General features: G+C 46.9%; 1 protein-coding gene across 1 annotated transcript in view; it reads right to left on the bottom strand.

Moving 5' to 3' along the window:
- Oda (Ornithine decarboxylase antizyme) overlaps positions 1-13437 on the bottom strand; it is a 65156-nt gene extending 51719 nt beyond the window's left edge. Inside the window, exon 1 of the mRNA XM_077629162.1 lies at positions 13173-13437. Coding sequence (XP_077485288.1) covers positions 13173-13437 — 265 coding nt within the window. The remainder of the gene's footprint in view (positions 1-13172) is intronic.
- Between the last annotated feature and the right edge of the window lie 10445 nt (positions 13438-23882).

Here is a 23882-nt window from a genome sequence, read left to right as displayed (position 1 = left end):
TATTATTGAATATGTGACTGAAGGCGTACTTGCGCTAATAAAAAGAATACTTTTAACCATTAAAGGGCGCGCTACCGTTGCGGTAAGGCAATTACACGTTTCCTCATTGCATCTACGCACGCTAGGGTTAGAAGTGGACGCACGCTGTAACGGACGAAGTCGCATTGTTCGAAATGCCGCTTCATGCGAATATCTTTACCTGTGTGGGATGCTGTCACTGCAGATGTAACAGCCGCGCTCTTATGACGCACCGAGGTTAGCCTTGTTACACACCGCGCATTTATCTGCTGGTATTGATGGTTATTATCTTTGTGACCTACTGGACGCCAATATTAATTGCGTCACACCATAAACGATGCAAACCAAGAAGCACTGCTGTTTTCCTCCGTGATGTACTGATTAGTTTACATCTCAAACAGCCAGTTAGCTCACACTGAGCGCCACACAGGCTTCTATTTTATATTTACGAAATAAATAATGAAAGTCGGTGAAAAGCGTCGTCTGAAAAGCCATATAACTTCTCCCGAGTCAGAACGTTCGATATATTGTTTAGCACCGTTTATTGTGGAACCTCCTCTGCTTAAACTGATGCCTTCGCGACTGGTTTCGTGCATTCCACTCATATTTATAAATGTCTGGTATAAATGTCCGGTATCAGGGAATTTTAAGCCAGCATAATTAAATAGTTTTTAGGCGCAAAAAAGTACAAGACACATAAGGTAGGTGACAGGACGAAGCGCCAACTTGGCGCTTCGTCCTGTCACCTACCTTATGTGTCTTGTCCTTTTTTGCGCCTAAAAACTATTTAATTATGAACCAAAACCAACTAGCCTAGCAGCAAGTGCTCTTAGACCATAAGCCAGCAGTGTGAACATTCACCTTGAGGGTTGAGACAACAATAACAAAATACTACAACACAGATTCAGGCAGCCTGACTGTAGACGCATCAGTTCCGTTGTGTTAGCAAAGGGAGTATCCTTGTGCAATGAGATAATTATTTTAAAACTTCGCGCCATTTTAGTCTGCGAAAGCACCTATCCCCGCCCCTTTCCGTCTCTGGGAATAGGACAGCTTAAATAGAAGCCGTGTCACAAGGTCGTTTCTAAGTCCCTTGCCGCGATAGTGTATGGACTCAACGGGTTCCGACTCGCTGTTTGTTACATTGTGCTGGAATCTCTTGACGGTCGCTGTACTCGCCTGTAGCCACCATTGTTCCTTTTTCGCCTGTGCATGGACGTTTGTTGTCTTGTCTTCTTTCATGTTTTTGCTGCTGCAATGTCTGGTGTTTTTTTTTTGTCCGTTTCTGGAAATAGTTGTTGGCCTGCTCTGTGAATTTCTTCTTTTTCAACAATGAATTTTGCATCTCGAGCTATAACTTGTTTAGCGACGGAATTGAAAGGTGTTTTTTGCATAATTGCATAATTTCATTCAAATGAAATTATGCAATGTCCTTGATCTCAGGAGCACGTCACTTTTCGGTATTGTTCCTTCTAGCGACGATGAACTTTCGCCGCTGGAGCACTAGGGTCACCTTCGAGAGCTACTGGTCTTCCCCAAATACCTTACAGATCGGGCCACGCGGCATAGTATTAGTGGCTGATCCCATGTTAAGAAGGATGGAGGAACAGCTGGACACTATACACATGAGCCTCGCGCCTGACGAGGAGGTCGCCAATGTATTGCAGGAAAGGTGTCGTCAACAGCCTCTCTCATTAATCGCTTTAGTGTGGTCTACGTCGAAACACAATATACTCCCTGGAAAAAGCACCTCAATCTGTTATTTAAACGTCCGTTTTTGTTTTTCGATTCTATCATTTAGCAAAGAGGCGGTAGGATTGTTTGCCCTCTCTGCTTCCTCAGTACTGCTTGTCGCAATGTTATCACTTATTTTTTACTGTGGTGTATTTTATTGTACGTTCTTATTTATTTTTATTCATACCAATAAAAAGTCTCTTAGTGAGACATTACACGGAGGGGTGAGCGTGTGTATCATACCTGTATGTATACTCCAGTCCTGAATGCACTCACTAATACGCCTATGTGGAAGTAAAGAGGAAATAAGCTGTTCTCTAGCGCATTCCTTTTTTAAAAGAGGAGTGCGCCGGTGGACAACTCACTCCATTTTTACTCCTTTTTGTTTACAGTGTAGAACCTGAAACACAGGCCGCGGCAGTGCTTGCTTAATGAAACAAAAATGTTATTGCTGCTCAAGAGGCGAAACTTACAGAAATATTCATGCATTTATATTTTTTATTTCATTTCATCCTTGATTGCCTCATAAGAGAGCAGTAAGGGAAGAGACGCTCCGCTTCATGACGTGAAACCTTTGCACGCCTGTTGCTGGCGCAGGGCAGAAACGCACCTGCGCACCGCTCACGGATGGAGCAGCACTCTTGTCTAATTGTGGCATGCTTGTCCGCCAGGTGAAGAAAAACACTTCTAAAGCCGCCAGCTGCGTCGTCAAGGAGGAAGAAAGAAAAATGTTGCTATGCTCGTTACGCGAGGTTTCAGGAATGTCGCCAGGGCTGGATTTACGGTTCAGACATTGGGATGGCGGAGGCCGTGGATAATGGAGATTTATCGCGAAGAGAAAGGAAACCCAAGCATGTTTGTATAAGTCTTCTTTTTTTTTTCTGAAAGCATCGCATCGGCTTAAGGGGCCCTTGAACGTGCCCCTGAAATTCGTGCGCCGGAAGTTAAGCTATTTACAGTTTCTCCCTGCCACAGCTGGCGGAAAAATTGCGGGTTCACTTGGCGTCTGTTCAGTTGCCGCTGTCTTTCGACTGCGCATTTTTTGTGCGCATTAGTGGACCTATATATGACGCCAGGAAGTAACCCGGAGCCGTGGGACAATTTAGCTCTTGTAGCCAGAGTGAAATGTCGCTGAGAATTCTCTATATCTCAGAGTTCGATGGGTAGTCGCGTAACCAGACCTGCATCCAGCCGTTTCATGAAGACCTTCGATACGACAGGGATCACACGACGAAGGAAGACGCCGGCTGGTCGAGCCAGCATACTTGAGAAACAAAAAAAAACAGAAACAACCGACTTTGAAAGTGAAATTTCGTTCATGTAAGAAGATCCAACGGGCTCCCGGAATAAAGTGGCCGACAGCACTTGTAGGTGAAAATAAAATGTTTTGATCATGGTCATCGTTCGCGTAAAGAAAACCGACTCGCTCATACGAGAAAATAAGCGGAAGTAGCAAGAAGCCAGGATGAAGAGGTTTAGATAATGGGTCAAAACAAAACTATTATACGGGAGAACACTGCGTAGCCGAGGCTGTCATACCCGCAATGTACGCCCTGAACGCTGTAGCAGCGAAAAATAAAGCAGAGCGGTAAAATGAAAGACCGCCTCATCTCGGGAGTCAGGACGTAGGCAGAGACCGCGTGTCCTCCTCCTCCTCCTCCTCCAAGGTCATTCGGCTTTCTACGCAGTTAGTTACCTGTACAGGGCTTCGTCGATCGGAGCAGCCATGTCCTCTTCCTCGTCGTCCCACTGCCTCCTCAGAGCAAACAACACAGCCGCTCTCTAGCACTGCCGACAGGCGCGTACCTCGGTGCCAGACGCCGCTTCTCGGCTTTTGTCACTGATGTTTCCAGTGCATACGCGCGACTGCCACTGTGTTCACGGGAGTATGCGAGTGCCGCGAGCTGTTGCTGCTGTCAACCGCGATGCCTCTCATTCAGAGTAGGAGTGCAAAGCGCTCTCCCTGTCTCTGCGTTCAGGTGCCGACTCCCGCAGCCCCGTGAGGCAACAACAAAGGTGGGCGAGGGATTGGAATAGAGTGGCTGTGGAGAGGAGGCGAGGCACACACAAGAGGCAAATGGATGGGTGGAGAGGGCCGGGGAGGCAGGCGAGGATGACAGGAGAGGGATCGACGGATCTGGCGTCTTTGCTGATTTCGCAAGGTACGGCATCTCCTGCCTATCTCTCTCTCTCTGTCTTCTCCTTCCCTTCACCCTTTCCTCCTCGCTTCTTCGACAGTGGCGGTGCTCGCGAAGTTTTTTTGACCAAGCGACCGGGCTCTGTCTCAGTTCCTGTGCGTGCTTTCTTCCCTGCCGTTTGTCAACAGACAGGAGTAGAAGCCGCCGTTTCGGCCAAGCGGTGCCACAACAGTTACGTCACTGCGTGAGGCGTAATTGTTGGAGTCACGCGACTCAGTGGCACGTCGGGTGCTGCCAGCTGTTTACTGTTGCTTTTCAGCCCCTCAGTGCATGGCGCCAGCTAAGCAGGGTAGGGTACCTGTTCTATACGAACATTTCCAGGTATGCGCCTGTCTAGCTGTGCCACCTTCCATTCTTCCGAGGTCTTCAAGGGACAGGTGCGGCAATGGGATTAAGAAAAGGAATAACAAATAGAATATAAAGGAGCACTGTTACATTGAAGGCAAAGATCTGGGCAACAGATGAACGGAATAAACGGTGAATGCATGCTACTGGCATTCAGTGTGTCCAAGAACGAAGGAAAAATTTACGCTTGCAATTTCTTTCGTTCTATTTATCGCCTTCAACGTCGAGGCATACTCACCACCATCATGCTAACTCGCTGTTTCTTATTTTTCACGAACAGGTTTTTCAGGTTTTCATTTTTTCCTCGCACTGTAACCGACTGGAATGATTCCTAATTGCCTTTCGTCACGCTTTGATGTTTTACTAACTTTGTCTATGCTTTTATATTTGTTTTTTATTGTTACCCGCCCTGCTTGGTCCTGTAAAAGGTTTGCAGTATTGAATGAATAAAAATTAAATAAGCGAACGTGGCATTTTTTTCGGCACCCGTTGTGTATGGGCGAACACACGTGGCGACACTGCTCTGGTAGGGAGGGGGGGGGGGTGAAAACAGTTATTGACTACACAAGGGACAGGAGGTATGCTTGAATCAGCCCGTAAGGTACCGGTTTTTACGAACACTAGGTGGAGGTCCCTAGTTTTGGACCCCAGTGGCGGTGGCCGCCGCCCGGGCGCGCCCCACTATAGCTTCTTGGGCCTTTAAGTCGTGGCAGCCGAGCAGTGTCGCCTCCCAGTCCTCCCAGGTTGGGTTTGGGGATGGGGGGAATTGCCGGTTAGGAGGATCAGGCCCACACCTTGTGATAGGTGTCCGAAGACACCACTCCACAGTGCGGGCAGCTGCCGCTAAAGGAGGGGCCAAAATGTTTTGGCGCTGTCGGGCACAGCAATGTAGTGATTAGAAGGCGGAGAAGGATCCGCTCATCCGCCTTCTTGAGGCCTTTACACGAGCGGGGGTAAAGGCGATGACTATCTGGATAGCATATTGAAATATCTTTGAAAGAATAGACCGGATTAAAATGGCGGTCCTGATCGGGTGGGAAGCGAGAAAAGAGCCCGGTGAGAGAGCGCACAGGCGGCGCCATCTGCTGTCTCGTTTCCTGCCAAACCCCCGATTAGCAGGGGCCCATATAAGGCAACGGTTTGCGGGATACGTATCCCGTGTGCAATTAACGTAGATTCGATTGGCTAGGGAGGCGGAAATGGGATTCGAGCTCCCGGATGTAGTGAGGTGTTTGCGTCTGCAAAAGGACCAGCCACGAAGTCGTGCTTCGAAAAGTACTTAATTATGACTGCGACGTTAGCACTTAAGGTAGCCTAGAGCCGTCATGGTAAACAAGGAATATCACGTTTTGTCTTCCGCTCTCTAACGACCTTTAGACATCTGTGCAAACAACGTAAATACACAGAGCATTCCTTATTAAACGGTAAATGTCACATTTTTACTCGCTGCTCCTTTTCGAAAATATCACGTCAACGCGAAGTACAGACCGGTGCCAAGATCCTCACGGTATATACTTCGTTAACGAGACGGCAGCAGATTGCAATGTAAACGCTATGCACTGACCAAAAAAAAATTAGAATGAGGAACGAGGAGGTGGGGGAGGGGAGGACGAGGAGTTAGACGCAAGTACCCTAGCAATAGGCACAAAAAATGAAGAGCTCGTTGTAGGACAACAGTCGTAAGGCGACTGCATATAGTGACGACGATTTCCTGTCTGCCTAAAACTAAGGGAGGGATCGAACGGCACCACGCACATCAGAATTCTCTTGAAGACTATATCAGCTACCTCCAACGTTTGGGTTCGCCAGGCGGGTGATCTTTAGCAGCAGGTGCCTTCTGTGTACAACCTCGGCGCGCCTCATGGGTTCAACTGACGGAAAAAGAGAAAGAGGATTCTGCAGAAAAAGTAACACATCTAGCTAGTAATTGTGTATATATATATATATATATATATATATATATATATATATATATATATATATATATATATATATATATATATATATATATATATATATATATATATATATATATATATATATATATATATATATCAGCAGACAAGTTAAAGGAAATGAGGGGCCCGTTTGACAAATTTATGAAGGGAGCCAACAGTCACCGAAACCAAGGTGCATAGGGGAACGTTAATTTTTTTTTTAATTTTTTTAATGTGTTATGCTTATCAGTAGGATAATAATTCTTAGATTAATAAATTGCTTAAAGAAAATTACTTATAAAGCAGCAGAAAAAACAACCATGCCGCCGGTGGGATCCGAACCCACGACCTCCGAATATCGCGTCCGGTGCTCTTACCAACTGAGCTACGGCGACGGTTCACCACTCTCAAGGCTCGCTTACACCCAGTAAACATAAATACCCACGAGAGCAGCAGATTGGACAGCCGTCGCCGTAGCTCAGTTGGTAAGAGCACCGGACGCGATATTCGGAGGTCGTGGGTTCGGATCCCACCGGCGGCATCGTTGTTTTTTCTGCTGCTTTATAAGTAATTTTCTTTAAGCAATTTATTAATCTAAGAATTATTATCCTACTGATAAGCATAACACATTAAAAAAAATTAAAAAAAATTAACGTTCCCCTATGCACCTTGGTTTCGGTGACTGTTGGCTCCCTTCATATATATATATATATATATATATATATATATATATATATATATATATATATATATATATATATATATATATATATATATATATATATATATATATATATATATATATATATATATATACTTATCGATGGAGATAACCCTTGCGGCATTTGAAAGCCAGTCACCACTTTTCTTTTAATGCGAAAGCAATGCTGCGCATGACCTATTCGGGAGGAAACAGAAAAATAAAGTAAAGCAGTGTAGCACACGTGTTTGAACACCCGAGCTTTAAAGAGGGGGTCCCTTAATTTGCGCAGCTGCTTGCTCGCCCGCCTCTATCCAAATAAAACGGTTTTATGGACGTTCTAAATGAGTAGCATTGTTGACTGAGCGATGCATGAGAAGATGTACTTGCTCGAACCACAGATACGACCTTCATCGCCCAAAAGCTCAAGCAAACAAGGACATCGACATCAAACCATTGGTGGGTGCAAGAGCCAATGCAGGGTAAACACCAACGATGACGTCGCCGATTTCAAGTAGGGTTAAATTGTCACGGGTTCGGGCAGCGGCGCGCAGCATTGTGACGTAATACACGGCACTTTGCACCGTTTAGAGTTTCCGACAAACGCGCCAGGTTCAAACGTAGTCTGAAGAGCGGGAGAGCTGCCAGGGACAGACTGTTTATTGTTGTTAGACCTTGCCCCTTCTCGAAGCAGGACGCGCAGCATCCATTCACCCCACTGGCAGCTGGGGGAGCTTTCCGACGGGAAACACGTCTCAGATGGTGTTTTTCCTATTGGCCCCTGATGTTGCGTCGTCTGCTTGGGTTCGTTGAGTACATCGACTTCTGCAGGCGACGTAGCCTGAATGCGTCTCAACGGCGCTCCGAGGCGCTCGGGAAATATGAACGACGGCGCGATTTATGCTGCCAGACTGCGTGCGTTTGACTGACCTCTGGCAAAAACAAAAGAACAGCAACCAAGCTTAGCGGGGGCCGCATCGCTGGAACGCACGACTCCCTCTGGCTCAAGACTCAAACTGCAGTGAAATATCTTTAAATTAATTTTCCGTTTTTTTTTCTATTTATCTCAGCAGTCCACTGTGTTTATTAAACACAGATATTCGGACGCTTTGTTTCTCTATGACGTCAGAGCAGCATTACACGTTCTACAATCTACCTGAAGCTGCTGGGAATCCGAGTCGCTCTCCACGTCATGAACGCTGACAAGTGTTGCGGCGTAGACGTATCAATGGATTCACCTGTCAGAAAGAAGCATGCATGATCGAGCAACAAAGCCTTTTCCGGCAAACTCTCATGGTGCATATTGTGGTGCCTCGAGTCTCTGAGTACAGGTGTTATTCTGTCAATCCGCCCTTTGCGTCACATCGGGGGCTGCCATGGCGTGAACGTTCAGACTTGAGTGGTTCCCCTACTGAAAAATGTATATAGGTCGGAACGGGTCAGCAAATAGGATTATGGCACATTTGGTTTGGCTTTACAGGATGGACGTCCCAAAGCGGCTCAGTCTACGAGGGACGTCGTAGTGGAGGGCTCAGGATAATTTCGACCACCTGGGGTTCTTAACGGGCACTAACAATGCACAGTACACGGAATTTTCACATTTTTCCTCCATCGAAGTGCTACCGTAGTGGGCGGGTTTGAACCCACGACTTGCATGCACTGTGTGATGTAAGTGCACGGTAATTAACCACGGGTAATGGTAGTTATACGGAGCCCTCCATTAAGGAGTCACTCAAAGGCTGAATCGATTTGGAAGCTTCATCATATAAGGTTAAACGCAATGTGCCATAATCCTATTTGTCTCCTATTCAAACCTGTACACATTTTTCAATGCTGCGGCTGTGATCACAGCCGCAGCACTGCTAATCGTCTCCGGGGCAGTGGGAAGCTGGTTCGCGTGATATTTGCTGCGAAGTCACGCTGGCGTGCCAGGTTCCGTTGCACTGCGGACGCTGCAAGCTTGCTCTAATGCCCCAGCGGTAACGTGCAGGCCTGTCACATTTCTGCACGAGAGGAGAGACCTTCCTGACTTCTCGTCTTGCTCCGCGGGCGAAGAAGTGACTGTGAATGTTTAAGCGCAGCTCTTGTTCATATGGCATTAGCTGTGTGACGTAAAAGATTGGAAAGCGGCAACAAAGCACCCCCTAATACAAAATGCCTTGAGCTTGCGCCGTAGGAAATGGAATATTGCCTGTGCAAAAAGCTAAACTTATTTCAGCTTGCAGGCGTGAAATATGATCACAGGACGAGGTGTGCGTTACTGTTGTTTAGAACCTATACAGCTGCGTCGCGAAAGTTTAGTCAGCTGTGTTCTGGGATGGTGGCAGGTTGTTCTTGGCGTTAAGCCAGGTACGCTACGAATGCAAAAAGAGTCCCATGTAAAGGTTATTCTGCACCTCCAAGATGATGTTTCCTTTCAGCTTGGCCATCCCTGTAATCAGCGGCTTCGAAGCTTATTCGAGAAGTGCACTTTAGATCTGACAAAAAATGCACGCAAGCAGTCGAAACGTCTTGTTCTATAGGATACAACTAAAAAAAAAAAACAGCACTTGGTAACAATCACCTGCGTTTTGCGGCGACCTGTATTACTCCGTCGATCAACGAGAACAGTAAACGAAGTCTGTTTTTTAATGTTTGACAATATCAAACAAGCCAGTACTGTCAAAATTCTTGAGCTTATATGATTCCGTCTTATGGTTAGCCTCTTATTTACGCACTTCTTTTTTTGTCCAGGAGGGATTCTGTGTGGCGGTTCTGAGTGTGGGCGGAGCTTCCGTGAAGATTTAAACTGTATCCTACTATGAACTACTGACTGGGACAGCTTGATTGCTTTTATTATTTTCACTGTAGTTGTTTTGTGCCTGTATTGACAGGCTACAATGCATTCGTTGGCATTTACTTCATGATATTTAATATTATTACAAAAATAAAAGTGCGCAGAAGTGCTTTTTTATCGCAGCATATTTTGCAACTTACGATGGCCTGAATACGGAGTGTACACCGTCTCTGGATGCGTGCAGGTCAATGAACCCTTTACTCTCGCGACTCCAAAAATTGAAAAATGTTTTACTACACATGTAGGCTGACTCGAATGCCAACAAACCTCCTTCCTATTCTGTTGGGCACGGTAAAAAATATTACAGCCTCTCAGCCGAAGGGTATGACGAGTGACCGGGGCTATCTGGTTTGCGAAATAGTCAACGCAGCAATGACGTCATGCATGACGGCGTTTGACGTTGCACCCCTTCTTAAATTCTGGTTGCCGCGTTGCGAAGCGAGACGCGTCTGGCTTGCTTCCTTATGGAAACCGGTCTCTTGGACCTAACCTAACCGTCCGACCTGTGAGCAACATTACGCTCAGACGGACAAGGTGTCTTGCAAAACTGCACGTGTAGCAAGAGCCTACCTGGGCGCAGCCCTGTCGTTCGATCTTTGTCATTAAGCCACAACCCCTTCGGGGCGTCTATACGTGCAGGTAACACACGTAAAACCATTTTCCACTAAAGCAAGAGCGTTAAAAATTTGCCAAAACCTTGGAAACCGTCAGGACAAAAAGTCGCTAAAAGCAACTTTTGTAAATGCCATATATTTAAAAATATGCTGCGCCTATAGATAACACAAGACGAGCCGTAATACGTCGAAAACTAAAGGCTAGTGTCGTGTCGGCCAGAACAGGCCTGTGGCGTTTACTTCGAATTAAGTAAACTAAGCAGTAAGACTCAATTTCCCCCGCAAGTTTCGGTTTGCATCGATGCGCCAGGATTTGCAACATCTCAAGGTTTTGTACAGGCGCTCACAGGCCATTATGACCACTCCTCTCCACCGCCACCCCTCACACCCCCCCCCCCTCCCCCGTCTCCTGTCCAGCTCCTATCATGGATATGAATATGCTTCCCACTTTCATCATTGATGCTTGAGTGTAGCTCTGCTTTTTTCTCTGCATCTGGAGGGGCGTCTTGGCAACCTTATCGTTATTTATTTATTTTGCTTTTGAGGAAAGGAAATGACGCAGTAACTGTCATCTGACGTCTCGGCGGACACCTCAACCTCGGCGGAAAGGAAGGAATAAAGGTTGGAGTGAAAGAAGAAAGGAAGAAAGCGCTGCTGTAGTGGAGGGCTCCGGAATAATTTCGACCACCTGGGGATCTTTCACGTGCACTTAATCGCACAGCACACAGGCGCCTTCTGCGTTTCGCCTGCATCGAAACGCGACCGCCGCGGTCGGGTTCGAACCCGGGTACTCCGACTCAGGAGACGAGCGCCGTTACCACTGAGCACTTAGCGAAAGTGTTCTTTTCGTATTGTAGATAAACATCATTGTTTTTTATATCAGCGCTGTAGAGGAAGTTTAAAGCGGCACCTAATTGGGAGCCAAGGTGATAGTTAGCTGTCCAGCATTATCATAGCGTTCTTCATCTTCCCAGAGATGAGAGAAATGAAAACACGAAAGCTATGTTGTTGAACCAAGGTTGGCAACAACAGTAAGTGCATAGAGTTCGTGCGAGCGTTCGCACCCCTCGATCCCTGAATCGAATGAATGAATGAATGAATAACACTTTATTTTCGTTTCTTTGGGTTTAGCGGATTCCGGACGTCTTCATATTCCGAGTTCCAATGGTCGGTGCCCTCATTCCAGGGCCCCGCTGAGCTTTGCCACCTCGCTTGCGTGCCGCACGAGTCCTCTCTGGACCGCCAGCTCGCTGCTGGTGAGCAGGCCCTCCCACTGTTCCGCACTGGGCTTTTCTAGTTTATGGAATGCATAGTTGTGTTACATTCCCATGTAATATGATATAGCGGGGGGGGGGGGGGGGGTTGCCCCGCACCACGTGCATTGGTCATTGTATTGTCCTGGATACATCTTATGTAGTGTGTGTAGGTTTGTAAAGGTACCTGTTTGTAATCTTCGCCATCCCACTGCCTCGTGCTGTATCAGCAACGGGTGTGGTGGAGGCTACGTCAGTCTCCTTCCCCTGTGGTAATTTAGTATTTCTGCATATGTGGGTTCTACCGTTGTGGCATGTTCCTGTGACTCCGTTGTGTCTGCTCGGTGGGTCATCTCGCGAGCTAGACTGTCTGCCCTCAGGTTCCCTTCCACTCCGGCGTGTCCCGGTATCCAGAAAATTTTGTGTTGTAATGATGTATTGGGAGGCCCTGCCTGGAGGATGATTTGCAGTGCTCCCTTGTATATTCTTCCCGCCGTGTAGCTTCTACACGCGGCTTTCGTGTCCGTCAGAATCGTGAGTGATTTATTTAGTCGGTTCCCTTCAGCTACTGCCAGAGCTACGGCAACTTCTTCCCCCTCGGTTACCGAACACAATTTGGTTGTTACACACGTGACCGCCTCTAGGCTCTGGTTGACGACCACTGATGTAACTCTATATTCTTTGGTGTCCCTGTTCCACGCATACAGGCCTGCATCCGTGTACACCGTGTTTTCTTTGGTAGCTAGGTGTTTTTCTACGTACTCTGCCCTAGCGGCTCCTCTAGCCCCGTGCAGGTTTGGGTCCATGTTTCTCCGTAAGGGGCAGACTCTGATGGTTTGTCTGACTTCGTCTGGTGTGTTTGCTACTCTGCCTTCTGTTTCTTTACTGCTATGCCCTAACCTGCGGAGGAGCGCACGGCCGGTGGCCGACTGCTGGAGTCTGGTTAGTTGCGATCCAGCTTGCGCCTCTCGTAGCTCTTCGAAGGTATTGTGGATGCCCAGCATCAAGAGCTTTTCATTTGATGTATTTCTTGGTAGGTTTAGCGCTGTTTTGAAGGCTTTCCTTATAACCGTGTCCGCTTGTTCCTTCTCATTCTTTGTCATGTGGTGATACGGCAGGGAATAGGTGATCCGGCTGATTACGAGGCTTTTAATCAGCTTTACTGTATCTCCCTCCTTCATCCCGTGCCTTTTCTGTGAGACTCGGGTGACCATTCTGCTGAATTGCTGTGTAGATTGTTTTAGGAGACTGAGTGTGTGGCTGCATCTATTGCATCCTTGGATCCACATACCCAGTATTCTGATCATGTTTCGTTCTGGAATGGTCTGTCCTTCCAAACGCACTCTCAATTCTTCCGGCGTTGGCTTCTTTCCGACCCGCAGAGTTTCCGATTTCTCGTTTGAGCACGCGAGTCCTCTAGCCCTGACGTATTCCTCCACGCATGTCGCTGCTCTCTGCAATAGTTCTTCTTTTCGGCCTAGTGACCCTTGGTTGACCCAGACAGTGATGTCATCCGCATACATGGCATGCTGGATACCTTCGATCTTGCTCAGCTTGCGTGCGAGGCCGATCATTGCCATGTTGAACAGGACCGGTGAGATCGCCGATCCTTGTGGAGTTCCTTTGTTTGGTGTGTTAAATGTTTCGCTTCTTAGGTCTCCCAGTCCCACCGTGGCCGTGCGGTTTGACAGGAAGGCCCTTACATAGTTGTGGATTCTTCTCCCACACCTGGTATTGTTGATTCCTTCCATGATTGCTTCGTGACTGACGTTGTCAAAAGCACCCTTGATGTCCAGGGCCATTACGATGTTTTCTCCTGTTTTGGGAATTGTGTCTATTATTTCCTCTTTGATTTGTAGGAGGATGTCTTGGGTTGACAAGTTTGCTCTGAAGCCGAACATACTTTGGGGGTGTTGTTCCTCGTCTTCAAGGTGTTGGTGTATTCTTTTCATGATGACTCTTTCGTAGAGTTTGCCTAGACATGATGTTAACGCGATGGGTCTTAGGTTCTCTATCTGAAGCTGCTGTATTCTTTTCGTGATGACTCTTTCGTAGAGTTTGCCTAGACATGATGTTAACGAGATGGGTCTTAGGTTCTCTATCTGAAGCTTTTTGCCTGGTTTTGGTATCATGACCATCTCCGCGTGCTTCCAGTCTTTGGGGACGGTGCCTGTGGCCCATAGTTCATTTAGATATTTCGTAAGCTGGGCTATTGCTTCATCGCTTAGATTGCGGATGAGTGAATTCTTGATCTTGTCTGCTCCCGCTGCCGTTTTCTTGGTTATCGCTCTAACTGCTGCGTAGACTTCTTCATTTGTTATCGGCCTGTCTAAGTGTAGATTATCCTCTCCTTGATATTCACCTTTGTATTCTTGGGGCCTGTTGTTGCCGTAGCATTTCGTCTTGATCGCGTCGATCAAGTCATCGTTGCTGCCCTTGAATTGGTGTACGAGTCTTTGTATGGCTTTGCCGCTTTCTGCTTTTGTTTAGTTGGGATCCATTAGCGCTTTAAGAATCCGCCACGTTCTTGCTGTGCTAATCGAATTATGCTGTGCGGTTCGGATCTAGTAGCATCATTCGCTAGCTTTGAATATACTGTTAGCTATAAGCCGATATATTTTAGCTGTTTCCAAAACTGCATCTTCGTTCGCAAGGAAGACAACTGCATGCCGCACTAGACAGCCCAAGGAACGCAAACAAACATAATACGTACGTGCCAAAAATAATGTTGCTGATAGTTTTGTTTCGCTTTTTTTTTTCATCGCCTTTGCTTCTCTTGGCTCCGTGGCAAACACGACGGCAACAGAACAGGTGTCAATAATGGCGATTTCAACTCGCTTTCAATGAACGAGGGATTCATGCGGGCTTAAGTTACAAATGTCGCGTTCTAAGGTGCATTAAACCGAACTCTAAAAAAAAATGAGGAGGAATAGCCCGCCTTGTGGTCGCACCTATGTGATACTCTGACGTTATTGACTGCGCTTCAGCAGGCGTTAGCCAAGTTCATTGTCTGCGGATTTGCAGATTGCAGATTTTCGTGCGCTAGCACTAAGGCTTCCACTCAGTCGAAATGCCATTGTCTATTAGTTTGTGCGGTCCTCGGTCTCGCATTGATGAGCCGATATACAGGGTGTTTCCCCTAAGACTTAGCGCGATTTTAAAAATATAGGCTTTTTTAGTTAGAAGAACGCTTTTTTCGGAGTAGTACACGAGAACACAGGTAAGACGTGCTAGCAGCAGGTTGGTTAACTTATATTGAATGGTTAATTTTTTAACTATGGTTTATGGTGTTCAACGTTCCAAAGCGACTCAGGCTATGGGGGACGCCGTAGTGAAGGGCTTCGGAAATTTCCACCACCTGGGGTTCTTTAACGTGCACTGACATCGCACAGTACACGGGCCTCTAGAAATTGGCCTCCATCGAAATTTGACCGCCGCGGTCGGGATCGAGCCCGCGTATTTCGGGCTAGCAGCCGAATGCCGTAACCACTGAGCCACCGCGGCGGCCTCTGTTTAACTATGTTAGGCTCCTTAACTATTGAGAAGCGCGTAGCCCACCATAAGTAATATTCATATCGGCTTTAAGAATTTCGACAATGCGGTTACCGTCCACGCTGTGGCTCAACAAATTTTGGCTATATCGCGCCAAAATACATGTGCATTCTAGAAGCTTGCAGGCAAAGCAACCTTTCCAGTGCACGTAACCAGTTGAAATAGCCAAAATAAGTTGGGTCCCAGCGCAGAGGGGAACTGAGATTGCTAAATTCCAAAAAAAAACTGATATCGCATTGCTTACGGTGGGCTACAGGCCTCTAAGTAATTGAGGAGCCTAACAGTAATAGTTAAAGTAGTTAACTATTCAATCTTAGCTAACCATCCCCCTAATTAGCGCGTCTTAGCCGTATTATGACGTGCTACACCGCTGATAATGCTATGTCGAAAATTCTCTCTTCTAACTCAAAAAGCCTATTTTTAAAATGGTGTAAAGCCTTAGGTGAAACACTTTGCATATACACCTGATGACCTGCCCACCGGATTGAGCAAACTGCCCACCGTCCAGGTGGCAATTAAATCAATGATTCTTATTAAGGGATTACTCGGGAAGAGCAGCCTGGCTCTCGCAAGCCCCACCGATGGCAGCCCCTGTCATCGCAGGGGAAGTGGCCCATCGCTTAATCGCTGCACCACTGCTCTAGGAGTGGCACGAGGACTCCCAGAAATCTATGAATATAAAGTAGACAATGACCATTTCCGCATATGTTATCGCTCATTATCGCTATCGGAGCAAGTTTCATCCGTGAACAGTGGATCCGAACACCGGAACCAAAGTGAAAACCGAGGTGCTAAATAACCTAATTCGCGTTTGGCCCAACTGCTCAAATCGGCCATCATTTTTTTTTTGCCCCAACTAAGCCATCGCTTTCACAACTCCTTCGCTTCGATTCTGAAACCAACAGCGCTGAAAACCAGTCGTTTCGTTTTTGCATTAAGATGGCCCTGAAACACTTTTCAACAGCGGCGTAACATGCATTCGACACTGAAAGACACTGCTTCATCACAGCTATCGGAAATCGATGTTCACCCTTCGCCCTCTACGCTCCTTTCCATGCCGTCTCGAGATTTCCAGTGCGCTCAAAGTTAGACTTCCTCCACTGGCCCTAACTAGTGAAGCGTCATCGCCGACCTGATTATATGGATGCTTGTTTTTGTAGCGATAGCTACACTACGGTAGCATTTCGAGCTTTCAACGTGGCGGCGCCTCCACCCTGTGGCTGCGCCGCCACGCTGTCACGTGATTGGCCACGTGGTGCGGAGCAGCTGCCGGCGGCGCGGCGCCGTCGCTGATCACGTGTTTGTCAAGTGGTTGGTCACGTGACCGAGTTCTACTCAGCCAGCTGTAGCTATCGCGTCACTCCAGGTTTAACCAGAGCTAAACCACCGCCAATTTTTTTTTAATTTACTTTGCCGGGCAGCTACTTCATGGGGGATTCAATTACTATGAAGCGTGAGCGCGCAACATTTGCTCCTTATTTGTTTACATTTTGTGGCCCCGTAGTTGCCGTGTGACGTTCACGAGGCTCCTGAGGGCACCTGACGAATAGCTGTTCCAATGTTTGTACGCAGCGTGAGTTTCGAGAACTAGAAGGAAAAAGCAAGCCACTTTCGACCGGAATTCTGCGTTGACTGCTGCTGCCTGTGGAGGTAGGTGTTGTATTTCGCTATGCTCACGACAACACGATAGAACCTTTCTAAGACTCAGCGCGGCCAGGACGGGACATGAAAAAAAGTGTTTCGTTTATTTGTCTCGCATATGTCGCGTTAAAGCTCTAAGATGAGTGTAAACCAACTAGCCAATACAGCATACTGTTGAACGATCTAACGTCCATGCTGTTTTGTTTATTGTGTTCAAAAATTGTCTCACAGCCCTTTAAATTGAGAAATAACTTCTCTCCCAAGCTTGCTGTACATAGAAACATATGCATATTTTGAATGAAATGTATGGCACTCATTTTGCCACCCGAAATGACTGCGTCGGTGAAAGTAAACCGGTGGTCCCAAAAATAATGTGTCGTGAAATTCTATACTCTGAAAGGGCGATGATAAATAAGTCCTAAAAGCGTACAACATCGAGCTATTCCGGTCAAATCTAGCTAACAGCCTCCTCATTGAAGTTGCTCCAAAAGAAAAAAAAAAGCTGAGAAAATACTTGCTGCCGTATTTATTACATTAGCACATTTTCTAGTATTAGACTTGTTTTGGTAGACAGAAACCTGCACTCTACTATGCTGGCTTGCTCATGAAATATAGCTTTTTCTTATAGTAAATGCCCCAGAAGGTTTCTTTGTATATCAAAATGACAATGACCGCTTCTTTATCGTGCTAATCTGGACAAATGAAGACAATACTAATAGTCCCCCTTTTCATGCAGCTTTGCATCAAACAATCCTGATCCTAAAATAACAATATTTGGTTTGAGAAATATTTTGTCCGTTTTCATTTTGTACTGCACTTATGCTCATTTAGGTGTTTAATTTTTTTTTGTGCTAACAGCAGGTTCCATTTGGAACTCAGAGGCATCCCTTTTCACAAAAATGTACTGTATGATACAAAGGAAGTAAGGATTGTATTGTATGACGTAAGTAGCGAGGCTGCCTACAGAGAAGGTGCAGTAGGAAAAAAAGAGCCTGTTTTGTATTTTCTCCGTCGGCGCTTTTTCTGCTTTTTTTGTCTCATTAACCGCCACATATACCGGATGTATTTTTAAAGAGCACTTTAAAAAAAAGATATGGAGGTTGAAATAGAAAGAAAGCATTTTCAGGGGCAAACTGTAAGGCGCAGCGAACATTTGTGGATTAAAAATCATTCTAACGAGCTAGATAACTGAAATCTACCAATTTCACGGATCCCCGGAGAACACTCGGGCCGAAAGAATAGACTAAGTGAAAGGTGTACCCACACAGATGCACATTTAATACACTCTACGTGACACAAACCCCAGCACACAAAACTAACAAACAAAACACAGACTACACACGACCCGGGAACACCCAGTCTACTAGCGTTCTGCGTTCGTTCTCACGGTTCGGTGCTGATGCAGCGTTGTTTGGGTCCAGTAGCCGGCGTCGAGGTGGCGTCCCACGTGCTCAGGCTGGCTTCGCTGGCGGCGTCGTTGGCTGCGTCGTACAAGCTCCCGGTTCAAGTGCCCGTGGAGGTGATGCTGGTGATGTTGGCGTTGTGGGCACCACCCGGATGGGTGGCAACAGCACTGGAGGCAGCCTTTACCGTAGCAGGTGGTTGCATCATCCGCTGACTCCTCGGAAAGGGCTCAAGCCCGGCAGGAAGTCCACGATGTGAAGCCGTAGAACTCGAGATCCCCGGAGCAGCAGCCGGCGTTGCTCTCTTCCAGCCGAGGTGTCCCTGACCTGCCGGAACCTCCACTTCTCTGTTCTTCCCCCCGTGCCACGCTATCCCTCGCGCTTTTATAACCTTGGCGTTGGTACACGTCATCCTTGTAGTCATCGTCTTCGCCTTCTCCACCAATCACCTCTTCCCACCTCAACGAATACTTCTTCTTCGTCTTCTGTTTTCTTGGGTGAATACACGTCATGCTTATCGTCATCCTCGTCGTCTTCTACAAACTTCTTTACCTCATATATCTATTTCAAACTTCCTATCACATGTGACAACAAATTAACCTATTTTGTTAGCGAAACTATGTAGTGGTTAGAGCTAATGACGAGTTCGTAGATACAGACAAGACGTTGTCATATCTATTACTGAAAATATAAAAACTCCTTTTTTAAAGCACTGCAGGGCGACGAATTTCGGTGTTTTCTTTAGCGCGAACGCAAAAAATTATCGCATGAGGCGCCTAAGAATTTCAACGCTAATGCTTAGCTAAGTTCAAAAGAAACGTCCGCTGAAGACGTGCTGCAATGCCTACGGAGCCTGTTTCGAACTGCCTGCGTACCATGGCTTTTTTTTTTTTTTAATGAAAGAGGGGGTCGACAATGCAACAAAAAAAAATGTGGGCCTCGTGGTACAAGAGGGAAAGCAGCTCGAATGCGTTACCAGCAGACGTCGCGTTTGCGCCGACTATCCTGCGCACCTGATGTGGTCAGTTCCGCTGCTGTACGGAAACACGCGCCACATTTCATTGCGCTGTAGGGCTCAGAGAACGAGTTCTTTTTTTTCGATTAAAAACCGGATATGGCGCCGTATTTTTCGTATATACGAACTTGTCATTGCCACTATTCACTAGACTGTTCTAATAGTCAAAAATTATTTTTAATTCTTAGCTACTCGTCCGCCTAATACAATTTTAAAGTTAGCCGACATCATCCACGGCTCTCAATTTGTTCCTGGAAAGCTTTTCTTTGTATTTCGAACTTCCTATCTTTAGGAATTTTTGAGTGTGCTGCTTAAACACCGGGTGTAGCTTTTTCTTGTTATTATTATTTGCATGGGAGATAGCAATATAAGAGCAGAACCTCTTCGGTTTCAAGCACTCTGCCTCCCTAGACGCAGACTAGAAAAAGTGAAACTGAAAAGCAATTTGAGAACATATTTCGAGCTGTGCAGCAAAGTCAGAAATACAAAAGGTAGACGTAGGCGGATCGCTACGAACAGCTGAATATTTATACGTTGAAGCGTGCACCTAAAGTGTGAGAATAGGCCGCCGCGGTGGCTGAGTGGTTGTGGGGCTCGGCTGCTGTCCCGAAAGACGCGGCTTCAATCCCGGCCGCGGCGGTCGAATTTCGGTTTTGAGGCTAAATTCTAGAGGCCCGTGTACTGTGCGATGTCAGTGCACGTTAGAGAACCCCAGGTGGTGGAAATTTCCGGAGCCCTTCACTACGGCGTCTCTCAGAGCCTGAGTCGCTTTGGGACGTTAAGCCCCATAAACCATAAACCATAAAGTGTGAGAAAAAATATACCTGGAAAGGCGACAAAAGTGTCAGTTAGAAGTGGGAAAAGTAGCATACTGCATGTAGCAAAAATCGCCAGTATGAGTGTATCGTGTGCACGGTAAACGATGTAGTATCGTTGGTTCCCCTGGCTTATCATGAAGTACGTCGGCCAGGAGGACAGACCATTGAACAATGAACAGGGGTAGCATTCCTACCATATCAAGCGTCGACATACGCGGCACATTCCACGCCTGTGATAGTGTGCCCTCATTCAAATATAGGACAGTTTTGTTTAAAAACATACGTATGCAGCCTACAGGAAAATCGTGCGAGCACGCACGAAACCACAAAGCTAGAAAACGATCGCCGAAGCGCACTCTGTTCTCTTAAATCTAATGGCGTATTCCAATGGGCGATCCGGAGCAGCTCTCCAAATCCACGAAGGAGCAAGGTATCTGCCGCCGTTCAGTCAGAACTTCCGATCTGAGTCCAAATCGTCCACTGAAATGCTCTCTTCAGTTTCGCGGAGCAAGGAAATGAAAAAGCTGGCAATCATGGCCGCCGTATCTGAAGATGACTGGTTATTACTCTATTTTTTATTTTTCCCCATTTTCTAGCAACATTTGTTCTGTATTTCTCATCTTTATTTTCTTGAAGGTGTTGAGGGGGGGGGGGGGCGGGGGTTCAGTGAAAAGATGAGAGGCTCATTGGGCGCCAAAACTATTAACGAATAACACCCATCCATTTCCACTTCGTTCCGCTCTCGTCGGCGCGTGCTTGCCTCTCCTCTACACTGCAGCCAAGCGGGGCAGTCAGAAGCAGTTGTGCGTTCGCCGCGTTCCCCAGACCGTGGGTGAAAGCCATCACCCGAGGCACGCCGACGACGAAGACGCGCTGACTGTCGCGAGCTCACGCTCGACGCCACGCCGACTACCAGCGCAGTTCTTTCGCCAACTCCCTAGCGCCCCCTGGCCAGATCTGCCGAATCGTGCTTCTCGCTTGCGCTGACTTGGGTGTGATCGTCAACGCAGCCGCGGAAAGGAGCGCGCCACAAAGAAGCTATTTTGGAGCGCGCCGTTTAGTCTTAATCTTTTACCTGCGCTGGCAAGCCTCTCTTATGACACTCGTTTGTGACGTCCAGCGTTTTAACGCAATAGCGTCAAGGCTTCCGTTCTGCGGAAAATCCGGCGTCGTCGGCGTTGGGAGCTAAAAATCACCGGAGAAGCAACCTACGGGGGGAAGCACGTAGGTCACGTGACCTTGTGGCGTGATCACAACAAGCCCACCGGACTGTGAGCAAACTGACCACCCTGGCAGGTGGCAGTTAAATTAACGATTAGACGCGAGAGGTTGCTCGGGAGGAGCAACCTGGGTCGCAGAAGCCCCACTGATGGCAGCACCTAGAGCAGTGGCGCATCCCTTAACCGTTGCACCACTGCGCCAGGAGTGGTAAGACATCTTCAGAAATCTTTTAATGTAAAGCTGACAATGTCCAATTCCACATACATGGGCATTAACCCATTAACGCTATCGCGTCATACTCTTACGGCGGAGCTTAGGTGTCCGCTCCTATTCTTGTTTTCCAAGGCGGGACAGTAACCGTACCTATAGGTTAAAGCCGCACTCCGTAGAAAGAGTGACATTAATTTCGCTTGGTCCCGCCTCGGTTGCAGGGTGTGGGCCAGACCGCTGTGGGTTCCCTTGTGAAGCGTGGCAGCTGCATTTGACAGAAAAAAAAGCAAGAAAAAATAAAGGAAAGGAAATTTATTGTGACAGTCAACTCTGACACACGAACATCTCAACAAATGCCTTAACTCAGGTGTTTGTCAACGCAGACTGCTTTGCGCCAAAGCAAAGACCTCGGCTTATATAAGGCATGCCGTTGTGCAGACAACACATAAGTGTTGTTGTTTTTTTTTTTTTGCTCGCAGAAATGTCTCGACATATAGGGACGTTTTTGTACGTGGCCTCCGTCGAATGCGGCCGCCGTTGGCCGGGAGACAATCGACCACTCGAACTGTATAGATTGGGAGCAGAACGCCTTAGTTGCCTTGGCATTCCTTGGACTGCAGAGTCGAGAGACGAGCACTTCGCACTGGTGCGAGCACGTGCATGACGTTTCCGCTGCCACTTCTGTATTCGCCTCCAGGGGTGCAATTTACAGCCCGGCAAACAATGTGGCGATGGTCAGGGGACGCTTACGTACAAAGTGCAGTACCGCATTGGTTTAGGACCAGATGGACGCGTGACGAATGCCCCGTGCTCTAACACCGTCCCAGAGCGTCGCAGAACGCGGGACTGATGATTGATAGATAAAACTGATCTCACTGGGATGGCTCCTTGGCTTTTAAAGCGAAAGCTCTACGGCTCCTGTTCATCAAAGTCATGTCGGTATGAAAAACGACCTTGGGAGGAAGCATAGCGCAAAATAAAATTAAAAAAATAAAAATAGAAACAGTTATAAAAGGAAATAATGAAATAAAAATAAGAAATAAAAACTGTAAGGCGGGGGTTTATTTAAAAGAACTGGGAGGAAGGGAGCAGCGGCGAGAACAGTCCGAGGGCAGTTCTTCTTCTTCTTCTTCTTCTTCTTCTTCTTCTTCTTCTTCTTCTTCTTCTTCTTCTTCTTCTTCTTCTTCTTCTTCTTCTTCTTCTTCTTCTTCTTCTTCTTCTTCTTCTTCTTCTCCTCAAGTAAGGGCAGTTATAGGTCGGGCACAGACACTCGTGGCGATAGCAATACGGCTGACGCGCTGCAGGACCATCTTCTTCGTTGTCGCGAGTCATCTGCTTTGTCTTTGTCATCGTATTCTTTACAAAGCAATAAAATAGAGAACAAAAAAATAAAAGCTAGAAATATATAAAAATGACGCAAAATAAAACGAAAAAATAAACAAAAGATATTGCGCAACGAAATGCGTAAAGAATTGCAGAAATAACTGCAGAAAAGCACCTTTCGCACAGCATTAAGGTTCGGTAGAATTTCGACGAACCTGCGTGAACTTTTTGGGTGGAGTATAAGTTTCGAGGCCATTGTTGCCGTCATATTTTGGATCTGTGCTTCTTGTGCGTAGGACCATAACGCCAGCAACATTGTTGTCTATTTTGGAGCTGATCTGAGCAACAGAGGGGACACTAACTTTGGAAGATTCACTCCTTCGCGAAGCTTTGAGCAGTGGAGCTTAATCTACGAGCGCAATACGGCGTATTCTGTATTGGCTCGCGAGCACCTGCAGGCGTTGCTGTTCTCTTGAGATCAGCGTACTAGCGGAAGACATCTCCGAGCGCTCGTACTTTCCACTCCAGTGCGAACAAGTAATGAGGCATAAGTGCTTGTTGCGCTGGTTGTGATGCTCGCGGTGACGACGGCGGTTCGTCATCGATCGTAACAAGAATGACGCATAGCAGTGGAAATCCATACTGAATAGAAATGAGCTTGAAATGGTTGCACGAGTGAACAGAACGAAGGACGTCTATAGTTGACCCACATATTGACATTTCTGCAATGTGACCTGTTATTGCACTGCCTTAGGAGTTAGCTTATGGGGCTCTTCACAGTATTCGTAAAATAGCCGCGTAGCCACCGGGTTCACCTCCTTGCAGCCTGAATAGCGGTGCATGCCATTGTATGCAGCGACGTACACAGTTAGAGGGTCAGCATACTGTTACGAAGTAGTGTTAGCCTCCGCATTTAACTGGAATTCCCAACATATATTAATTACCGCGTCCTCGTTTCTACAGAAAACCTTCATTCAAGTGTAGAAACATTTAAGACCCCGTTAACGCTGTAATATGCGGTGTATCAGGCTTGACAAGGACTGCAAAATGAATATATATTTTTG

This window comes from Amblyomma americanum, chromosome 6 (assembly GCF_052857255.1).
Source record: "Amblyomma americanum isolate KBUSLIRL-KWMA chromosome 6, ASM5285725v1, whole genome shotgun sequence".
In the NCBI taxonomy this organism is placed as follows: Eukaryota; Metazoa; Arthropoda; class Arachnida; order Ixodida; family Ixodidae; genus Amblyomma; species Amblyomma americanum.
The sequence above is the reverse complement of the archived record's forward strand: the minus strand, read 5'-3'. Positions and strand labels throughout refer to the sequence as shown.